The sequence below is a fragment of the Terrapene carolina genome, unplaced genomic scaffold, assembly GCF_002925995.2.
Source record: "Terrapene carolina triunguis isolate 2854851 unplaced genomic scaffold, T_m_triunguis-2.0 Scaffold62, whole genome shotgun sequence".
Lineage (NCBI taxonomy): Eukaryota > Metazoa > Chordata > Testudines > Emydidae > Terrapene > Terrapene triunguis.
In genome coordinates, this window is record NW_020664413.1 from 61020382 (window position 1) to 61031607 (window position 11226).

The 11226-nt window shown below is 46.6% G+C and overlaps 1 protein-coding gene across 1 annotated transcript in view; it reads right to left on the reverse strand.

The window, feature by feature from the left end:
- PTH2R (parathyroid hormone 2 receptor) overlaps positions 1 to 11226 on the reverse strand; it is an 86009-nt gene that overhangs the window by 21886 nt on the left and 52897 nt on the right. The window contains exon 8 of the mRNA XM_026647780.1: positions 5483 to 5543. Within this exon, the coding sequence (XP_026503565.1) occupies positions 5483 to 5543 (61 nt within the window). The remainder of the gene's footprint in view (positions 1 to 5482; positions 5544 to 11226) is intronic.

The window sequence follows — 11226 nt, forward strand, 5'->3', positions numbered from 1 at the left end:
CCCTCTGACCGCCCTGACCCCTATCCACCCCCCCACAACCCCCCAAACTCCCCTGCTCTCTTCCAACACCCCCTCCCTGCCCCCTTACCGCGCTGCCTGGAGCAGCTCGGCTGGGGCCGGGCCCGGGGCCGGGCCGGGTCCGCTCGGGCCGGGTCAGGGTCTGGGTCCGGGCCGGAGCTGCTCGGCCAGGTCCAGGTCCGCTTGGTCCGGGCTGGGTCAGGGTTCGTGTCCGGGCCGAGGCCAGGCCGGGGGGGCCAGGCTGGAGGGAGCCGCGCACTCGGCCAGGGCCGGACTGGGCCGCGCCGTGCCTCCCTGGAGCCCTCCTCGCGTCTCCCCCCGCCGCCCCAGCTTACCTCCTGCCTGCTGCTTGTTTCAGGCTTCCCGCGAGCATCTGATTCGCGGGAAGCAGGGGAGGGGGAGAAGAAGGGGGGCGGAGCATTCAGGGGAGGAGGGGGAAGTGGGCCGGGGGTTGGGTGGACAGCAGCGCGGGGCCCCATTCAGGGGAATTGGCCGAATCGGCCTAAAGCCGGCCCTGTGCAGCACTCTTCATTTCAATGCAGGCGTAACACAGCAGCTTCTGTCGTACACATTTTCAGACCAAATTCTGCATTTCCCTGGACTCATGCTCGGAGCATCTGAGGAGAGGGTGAGAAAAAGGTGGCTGTAAGCCACCTTTCCAAACTGCTTATCCTGGAGAGATCCCTAAAGGTCATGGATCATCTAAAGTGTCATGTGTTCTGCTCCTAGCTCTGTTACACCATTCTGTGACTGCTAGCAGCAAATATCTCCAACAGCTGGTGATGGGGCGGGCTGCAAGTTACTACAGAGAATTCTTTCTCAGGTGCCTGGCGGGTGGGTCTTGCTCAGTGTCCAACTGACCACCATATTTGGGGTCAGGAAGGAATTTCCCCTGGCTCAGATTGGCAGAGACCCTGGGATTTTTTGCCTGTCCCTGCAGCATGGGGCATGGGTCACTTGCAGGTTTAAACTATGTAAATGGGAACTTGAAGTCTTTAAATCATGATTTGAGGACTTCAGTAACTCAGCCAGAGGTTAGGGGGTTATTACAGGCATGGGCGGGTGAGGTTCTGTGGCCTGCAAGTCAGACTAAATGACCGTGACGTTCCCTTCTGGCCTTAGAGTCCCTACCTTTCCCTGCCCCCAACATACCTCCCCCTCTACACAGGAGGAGGGGACAGTGGGCGGCCTATGGAAATGTTCACTTCATACTACTCAGGGGATTGTTTTACATTCAGGGAATCAATGATGCCCCTTTAGGTCAACACAAAGCAGCTGAAATATAGTCAAGGATCTGGTCCAATATCTCAATAAGAAATGTGGAAGTGGACCCAGACATTCCAAGTCCCCTATCACTAGGGTGACCAGACGTCCTGTTTTTAAGGGACAGTCCCGTATTTCAGCTTTCCTGCAGGGGTCCTGACTTTCTTAAAAACAGGCAAATTGTCCTGTATTTTCTGTCTCTCCCCCTACTGGCCGGATCCCTGCTCTCCAGCCGCCTGCCCGCCAGCAGTGAGTGGGGGGAGGGATGGATGGGTGGGTGTGCAAGGCTGACGGAGGGGCAAAGCTGCAGCGCATGGAGCCGACCGTTCTGCCAGCGCAGCCCCCGCTGTATGCCGGCTCTCAGCCAGCAGGGTCCCCCCCATCCTGTTTGCAGCCGGCACTAGCTGAGATGGCTGATGAGCGCGGGCAGCCGGTTATGTGTTGCTCTGCTAACCACCCAGCTGCCCTTTATGTGCTCCCCCTCTTGCTGTCCTCTCCCTGCTTTGCCCCTTCACCACCACCCCAGCCCTGCTGCTCCTCCATATCCCCACCGGCAGGGCGCATCCCGCTCCCAGTGCTGTGCAGAGACCCAGCCCCCCGGTCTTAGTGCTCAGCTCACCAACAGCCTGGTTCCTACCTTCCCCCACTGCCTCCGGCTGGGCAGGTGCCCCCGGAAAGCCCAAGACCCTCCGGCCCAGGGCTCTGGCCAGGAAGAGCCAAGCCCGGCATGTGCCAAAGCCCCCCACAGAGCTGGCATGGGGAAGCCTCTCCGCCCCTCAGCTAAGCTCTGGAGTGGCGGGGGAGGGGAGAGGGGAGGAAGCGATTTCCAGCCTGTTCACACCCTGACCTGCAGGCTCCACAGCAGGCCCCGAGACAGGGGTTTAGCACCCTCTTTGCCCACGGCCTGCCGCCCTGCCCTGGGCCCTGCCCCCAGGGAGCACGGAGCTGCTTTGTCCCTTAGGCACCCTGCCCTGCTGAGCCACCTCTCTGGCCAGGTTCCCTGAAGCCCCTGCAGTCAGGTTCTCTGGGCCCTGGTGCACAATGCATCCGTAGGGCTTAACCTCTTCCTGCCCACGCTGTAGCTGGGGACAGCAGGCAGCTGGATTATGTTGGTGGCCAGCAGCAGCCTGGAGGTGTTAGCTGCCTTTCGACACGGTGCAGGTAGGAAGGGACAAGCTGCTTCCAGCCACAGGGGAGTGGGGGTGGGGGGAGAGAGCCAGGTGACCCTGCATGCCCCCCACGTGGTGCCTGGGGAAGATGCGGTGGCAGGTACCAGGAGAGGTGGGTCCATCCTGGAGGCCCAGCCAGGCATGGATGGGGGAGAGGGCCAGGCAGGGAGTGTGGAGTCGGTCAAACACCCCCGCCCCTCCAGTGTGAGAGAGGTGTACGGGAGTGTGTGTAAGTCACCTCTCCCCGTGAATCCTAAAGCCTTAACAATAAGAAGGTAAATAAAAATAATCCAGCTACGCACTATTTCTTTTTAAGAGGGGCTCAGTCAACTTGATGTTAATTTGAACGTTTATCCTGCATATTTCTGACTGATTACTCACAGTGAAGCAAGTTCAATGGCAATTTTATTAGGTGGCCCATATTCAGCATAGGGAAATAGGGTCGCCCTACCTATCACTCACGCTGAGGTATTTGTCTGAATACACAATGTGCCTTTCTTCTAGGACATGAACAAAGACTTTTCCAGCCCAGCTCAGTATATATTTGTGGGTAGTGAAAGTGATGCCTGGTAGTAAATTGCTCTGAACCATTCCTACTGCTTGACAAAGTTTTGAACTATTGACATTCAGCAAAGCAAATCCTCAACCATTATTACACAGACAAAAGTAAAGCTCTGGGAGGAAAGAATAATTTTCTGCACATATTGATGCAGAGAGTCAGAGCACGAAATAAGGTCACAGCTATTGCTCAGTAGCTGCTCATATTATTCATCATTTCAGCTGAATCAGAGGGCAAGTGTTGGCACCAGGTTGTCCACTTAATAGCCATTTGTTTGAGGTTGGAATTGTTACTGGTGGATCGTCTCTTGATTTAGCTTTGGGGCACAGAAATAGTGACGAAAGACAATTAGAGTCAAGAAAGTGCACTGATCGTGGAGCTTTTCCTTTCCAAGTTTTCTTTGCTATGACGCACTCAGGGGCCTAGATGAGAAGCAAGGCTGGGGAAGAGGGGAACTTATGGAAGACACTGGAGCTCTGCAGCAGGGTACACAAGCAATTTTACATGTCGACACTGACAGCTATCCATGGGACTGATTCACAGGCGCGAAAAGCCTCCCATTGACTTCAATGGGATTTGGATCAGGCCCCTTTGTGTAGCAGCCTTATTAAAAACATGGAAAACTCCCATCCAAACAGCGTCTTCATAACCTTTGAGAGACGGTTGCTATGCCACATGGCCGGAAAGCAAGGAAAGGAGCAGCTAAGTTGTTCCACACCCCATCTCCACTCCATTCATTAGTTCTCATTCTCACCTTCCACCACCCACAAAGATGTCTCTCCAGCCTTCAGCTGGAACAACCCAACCTGCATCTTTAAATCATTACACTAGCTCGCCTATGCAGGACCTCAATTCTGACATTTCTACATTTAAAAAAATCACCGGCAACATAGATCACTGATTCCTCCGTTATCCTAAAAATGACAGAGAAACAAAGCTCCCTGCTCCTGTTTGCAGTCTGACACCAGATCTCACTTACTCATACAGTCTGAACAGAGTGATAAACAAAACAAAACAATCAGCACATTACCAATAACAATAGGCAGAGTGCCCTGGTGCTCACTGGTTGTTCAGGATGGAGGCATATGCATACGTGTGGGCTGTGGGTGATGAAAGGGTAGTTGAAATTGATGAATGACATGCACCTGGAGTGTTGAATGACTTCTCTTATCTCCTTGTTTTTTGTGATGGGACTTTCAAAAACACTCAGCATCAGCATACCCTGCTCCTGTTGAAGTCAACAGTAAAAGCTCCACTGACCTCAGTGGCAGCCGGGACCCATGCTGAGTGCGTTTGAAAAGCCCACCCTACATGCCTGACTCTCGGCTGTGGACAGAGTCTGGGAGTATGAAATGTAAATTCTCTTATTTGCATTTATCTCTAATTGTAAGTGCAAACCTTGGGATGTGTCTAGAAGCCAGCTTGGGGGCCCCTTTTTAGAAAATGGGCAATAGTGTATATGGATCGTGTATATATATGTATACACACACACAAATATGAATATATACAACATGTACTGATGACACCCCTGTACTAAACTAGGGAACCATGTGATAAATCCCATTCATCATACAACTTTGATTTTTCTCACTTGCCCTCTCCCCATTTAGTCCCTCAGTACCACCTACTTTTAACATTTCAAACATCTGAGCAGCTTCAGCTACTATTAGTTTACAGAAACAGCCTGTCAAGAGAGTTCCTCTCCTTCCCGCTAATATAAAATTTCCACCCCCAAAATTTCACTGGCTTGATATGTCTGCCAATCAGTATTCAATCCTGGGTTAATGGCAGGCTTAAGGTCCAATAGCTTATGAATCATGAGGCCTCGGAAAAACAGTTGTTTGAACACTGGCTAACCCAATATTCGGTCTCACTGAGTGTGAACTGGATATAACAAAAGATTCATAGTGAAAACGACACCATTTTCAGTGCTCTAGCTGCATGCGTAGCAATTTTATGGCCCACTATCTAAATGCCAAGTCTAATTTTAAATCCTTTAGAAATACAATAGAAACAAGTTTATAATCACAGCGAGGATCTCCACAGCAATGAATTATCAGACCAATAGCAATTATTTGCTTTGGGCATTTAGCTTACTATCGGACCTTCAGGAAATGAGATCCCATTATCATCTCTCAGCTTTGTAACACAGAAAGTAAACAAGGAAAATTAGGGTTATGCAGGCCGTTATTCTCTTCAGTACATGTGGAGACACGCTAAATCAGAGCAGCAGATGAGCTGACCCTTTATTTTTATCATCACTTTTTCTTCTCTTTTACATTAAGGTTTCCACCGTCGACCCAGGCATTCTGCTGGTGCATCTATCTTTTGCTGTTTAAAACGACACTTTGTTTGCAGGTAAGAATGGGAGCACGTGATCGGCGGTACATGCAGGAATGGAGAGATGAAAACAAATCTGATTGCTTTCCATAAACAGATAGATCAAAGCGCCTTCTGCTTCTTTGCCGCTTACCTTGCATCTGCCAGCGTAGCACGGACCACTGCCCAGGCTCCTACAAACACAGCCGGAAATCCTACAATTATGAAAAGTTAATTGGTCACTGTTCAGAGTAGGTTCATTTGGAAGAATGACGGGGTGGGTGAGAAGTGTTTTTTTTATTTACACCTTAAGGGAAAGTAAAATAACTACTTGTAAAAGAAGCCAGAAGGAAATGAAGTTCTTATTATTAATAAACCATGAGCTGTGAAGATGCAATATTCAACATGAGCATGAAAGACCAAATTCTAAAAAAAAAAAAAAAAAAAAAAAAAAAAAAAAAAAAAAAGGCGATGCGGTGGAACTGAGGTCAGAATTTGCACCTAAATTTTAGATAGAGCTGAAAGTTTGAAAAACACCCATTCTACACACAACTTTTTGGGCCAAATCCCTAGTTGGTGTAATTCAGTGGCTTCATTTACATCAGCTGAGGATCTGTCTTTGCCTCCACTGTTTCTTATACACCATGAACCAGAGGATGAGGTGATTCTGAGCCATGGAGCTTTTATCTCTATATGATACAGGAACCCAGCCCAGCTTGGAAATAATTTAAAGTTCGACAGTCATTGGTTGGTGTACATGAAATGAATTGGGTAGCCTCAAGCCAGTTCCAAGTGAACAAACATCGACAAAACAAAAGCCAGAATCACAGCTGGCAACTTTCAGCGGTCACATCACGCAGCCCAAGGAACGTATAGGCGGGAAGCATGGATTCTTCTTTCCCTCGAAAAGCTAGTCAAAGAAAGGATTGAGGCAAAGTGGCAGGACAGCATGGGGACATTTGCACTGTTTCTGCCCACAAGGGAACCTGTTGGCTGGACAGAGGACTTCAGTCTCCTGCAATGGTTGCCCAGCCCATGTCTCAGATCAAGTATTTAAAATGCAGCACCACTCATGGGTGGTGTGATTCAAATACAGGGTCTGGGTTTGTTCTCACTGAGGTCAGTGGGAGTTTTGCCGCTGGCTTCAATGAAGCAAATGCAAAGGTTTCCAGTCACCAATCTCTAACCTCCCCTGTGAGAGTAAGAATATTTGTAGTGGAATCAAAGCTACCAACCTTTTATGTGCAAAGTTAGTTGTCCCCTCGGGGGGAGGTTTGCCACGGTGCAGAGGGCTGGCCCACAGCCCACTTTAGGCCCATTTTGATGGCTTAGGTAGGACATATGCAGTTCATGGGTTTGGTGCAGCTCATCTGCAGAGCACCAGATTTGGCCTACTCCTAAGGAAACGCTGTCGAAAGTGTATTCAAAAAATGGTGCTGGTGGTTTCAGGAAGGATTGTTGCCCTTTCAGAATGTTTGTTTTTAGTAACAATTTTCTTAACATAGGAAACCTCCAGATGGCAGTTATTGAAAACACTACTGACCTTGCTATGGCCAAATGCATTAGTGACCTGAGCTAAAGCCAATGGGAGTCTTTCCATTGGCTTCAATAGGCTTTGGGTTAGGCCCTAAACAACCGGTAACAGCAAAGACTTCCTGTGGACTACCATTTGAGCACCAACAGATTAGAGCATCTGATATAGACATTCCTCTTTAAGAGATGAATAGAGAGTTTTAAAATGCTGACAGCATTTTCAGGCTATACATGCTCAAGAAGTTGTGATTTCTGAGATGCACCATGCAATGAGACCCTCAATACTGACAAAGGTTCAGGTGAGCTACCATTTGCTTCCTCCATTCAAGTTAATGGAAATAGCATTGTGTGTTCCTGTGACCCTGCAACTCTGAATTTGATTTTGCCATATGGGGAAAGCTGGTGATAAAGTACTGAATTAAAGTGAAAAAAAAATATATATGGGCAGCCTTATGTTTATACTTGAAATGGAAGAGCCATCTCTCTGCACAAGCATCATTGCTCTCTATAGTATGTCTTGTGGTGTCATGACTAGTCTCATTTTAAAACACTCAAATGCTGGGTCTTCATAAGACCTGAGTGAACAATTGACCTTTGGCTGTTTGTGAATTCTCTTAGAACAGACTTAGATTCCTACTAATTTATACCTTATTCAAAATATGGTTCATGAGGACATATCTCAGTCTATGGAGTGCTCTCAAACTATTCTCTGCCTCTCTTGCTTTGGAGAGTTGCCATTTGTATTGTGCGCTCTTCACTTATGTCACCTGGTAGTATATACCCGGAAGCCACAATTCCTTCTCTGCTCCAAGCTGGCTCTAGTGAGACAGTAATATACCCTTGGCCTACACCAATAGTAAATTACCACCTCTGGGGAGCTGGCTCAGATATAGTGTGTGTTGTGGGGGCAGAGCCAATTCCCTGCCACTCTCCACCCATTCCATTTGGTATGCAATGAACTTCTACCCAACACCTGAACTCAAGGACTAATCTGCCCCCCTTTTGTCTACACACAAATTGCATTAACCCAAAATTTGGACCCAGGGTTCCAGAAGCCCAGAGGGGTGAAGGGTCGAAGCCTGAGTCAAGCTAGGAGCCAGGGTTCAAGCCCTATTGCTCTGCACTGTAGACACAGCCCCACAGAACTTGTGCTCTGTGAGTCTACCAAAAGTGTCCCACAATCCCATGGGCTGACTTTGTCCTCTGGACAGTCAAATGTGGTGGTCAAGTTTGCCCACACTGCACCATAAACAAAGGGCTAGAAGAGCCACATTTTGGGAGGGTGAGAGGAAGTCTGGGATATAGGTGGTTGGACTCAGGTTTGGACAATGCAGTGTAGACACTGGAGCCCCAGGTTGGGACACAGGGTTCAACAATTCCTAACCTGGGGTTACAAACAAGAGGCGATGCTCAACCCCTAGCTAAATAAACCCCAGGTCTGCTAGCTCGTGTTCTACTAACCCTGGGTTACAGTACAGTGTAGACATCCCCTTAGAGACACAAAATCATTAGCAAGCTGTGAAGAGAGAGAGCTGAGCAAAAACTTCAGATACAATCACTGCCAGCCATGAGGAAGTGTATGCGAGGATCTAGAATTTGAGAGTGAGCCAGACCCTGTATGCCGACATCCATGAACTTTGAGATCCAGATTCAGACTTTGCAACTGTGTCCATCCCTGTTCAGGAGAGCCTCTGTGGAAGAGAGGATTCTGGTTGAGCGCATTTGGTTACGTCAGCACCTGTAGGGTCTAGTGAGGGTGGCCTGGAAACAGCAGAGCTATTCAAAAGTATATAGAAGTCTCCCTGCTTGATCCTGGGACAGGTTTTTCCAACAGTTAAAATGTATTCACCCTAACTGATGTCCACAACATCTAGGAAGGGACTACGGGGCAGGGAAATAATACACTGCAACAGATGAAAGAAATAAGGTAGCGATCACTCTATCGGGGATCAATTTATCGCGTGTAGTGTAGACGCGATAAATCAATCCCTGATCGCTCTCCCATCGACTGCTGAATTCCAGCTCGGCAAGAAGCGGAAGCAAAGTCGATGAGGGAGCGCCGGCCGTCGATCCCGTGCCGCGAGGATGCGAAGTAAGTGATTCTAAGTCGATCTAAGATACGTCGACTTTAGCTACGCTATTCTCATAGCTGAAGTTGCATATCTTAGATCGATCCCCACCTCAGTGTAGACCAGGCCATAGAGAAACAACAATGAAGAGGAAAGAGTGGGGAAGAAATGAAGGGGTTAAGGTCAGAGTGGAGAAGGGTATTAGAGAAAGAAAGAAATAATGATTAATTCTTTACTTAAAACCATTATTTATTTGTATTACTGTAGCCCCCACGAGCCCTAGTCACGGACCCTTGTGCTAGGTGCTGTACAAACACAACACAAAGAGGCCACCTCCCTACCCCAGAGAGGGTAACAATCTAACTGTAAAGTATAAGATAAAAGACAAAAGGACCCAATCATCAGCTAGTGTCAACTAGTAAAGCTCCAATGAAGTCAATGAAGCTACAACACTTTACAGCGGAGGACCTACCCGGTCCCTTTTGGCACTAAAACAGTATTAAAATTCCCCAGGTGCCAGGGAAGCTTAAAGTACTTCAATGTCCAAGGGCTTTTTTTTATTTAGGTCTTCCTCAAAGTCAGCTGCGGCTTCTGGCTTTCACAAGGGGCTGCTCCTGTTTTATCCACTTTTATAATTAATAGTAACTGTGACAGATATGGCAATTTCCTGCCATCTCCTTGAAACACCTAATGAAATTAAGCTCAAGTATCTTTCAGGTCTATTTCATTAAATGAAAAGATTATGTATTATTGTAGGCCAGGATTGTACGTAACCTCTCTAAGGAAGTGTTGTATAATTTAGCTTGCTATGAAATTAGTGACACTATAGGGCATAATATTGATAGCTTTATTAGATTGGAACATGCTGGGGGGCACAGAGGAGAATCCAGATAATTGGGTTATTTGGCTTTGCTCTGGTTAAGGCCTGCTTTATTAGTGTGAGAAGCTTGAATTTGTCATGCTAAGGTGAAAGGGTAACACTTTGATTGGGGCAATTGAGACAGGAAGGCAAAGGATTAATTGTAGAAGTTCTAATGTGCCTATCAATATTTAAGGGGGGACACCTCCTACTCTTGTTAATGACAAAGTTTTAGCCCAGGGGTAGGCAACCTGTGGCATGCAAGCTGATTTTCAGTGGCACTCACACTGCCCGGGTCCTGGCCACCAGTCCGGGGGGGGGCTCTGCATTTTAATTTAATTTTAAATGAAGCTTCTTAAACATTTTGAAAACCTTATTTACTTTACATACAACAGTAGTTTAGTTCTATATTATAGACTTATAGAAAGAGACCTTCTAAAAACGTTAAAATGTATGATTGGCACGCGAAACCTTAAATTAGAGTGAATAAATGAAGACTCGGCACACCACTTCTGAAAGGTTGCCAACCCCTGTTTTAGCCACTCAAAGATTCGGCATACAACTCGAAGGCTATAAGCACTTGATTGGGTAGTAATAGGGTGGACAACTTTGTTTGAATGATAATCACAATATATTATTAATTACATAGGTATATATAATTATTTAAAAGAAGGAACCTCTGCTTATCAGACAATAATGGAAGCTTAGTTATTCACAGCTTTGAGAGGCTGTGTAGCTATGTATTTTGTACACCATGGAGGAGGGCCACCAGCTGTAATGGAAGTAAAAAGGTTTATGTAAAATGTGTATATTACATGGGCTTTTTCCCAGACACACTAAAATCTATTTATCTTTTAATTATTAAAGGCAAACAGTCATAAAGATATTCTTCAATTAGTTTATCAAGTGTAAAGTTAAAGGCATTCATTGTTTCTGTGCCTTTCACTTGTAATTCAGGTGTAATCTTCAGCTAGAAAACTGACAGGAGGGAACAGTGAAAAGTGGCTTAAAGCTCTTTGGCCAGCTGCCAATATGTTGATGTATGCAACTGGAAATGACTTCCTGGGTAGTTTTATCTGTGTCTGTTAAAAAGGGAAGCAAATTGCTTTTAACTTACATTTGACTGAACAGAATTAAAATTGGTTCTCCATAAACCAGTCTCAAAATCATTTTAAATTTACATAATATATTAAACAGCAATTAACAGTCTTTGTTGTTGCAGAACATCTAATTTAGAACCATTTAGACGCATTAGTAATTTATAAAGTTCAGTGTCTCTTTAAACAAAATAATATATTTTACATTTACATCAAGCAAAGTAGTAAGTAAAGATAGAGAGAAAACAAACCCCATTCACTACCCCTCTGACCTGAAAGGGTGATGGGGGAGAAAGTTAAAAAACAGGGATAAAAAACCCTTGGGTAAATTAAAGTATGG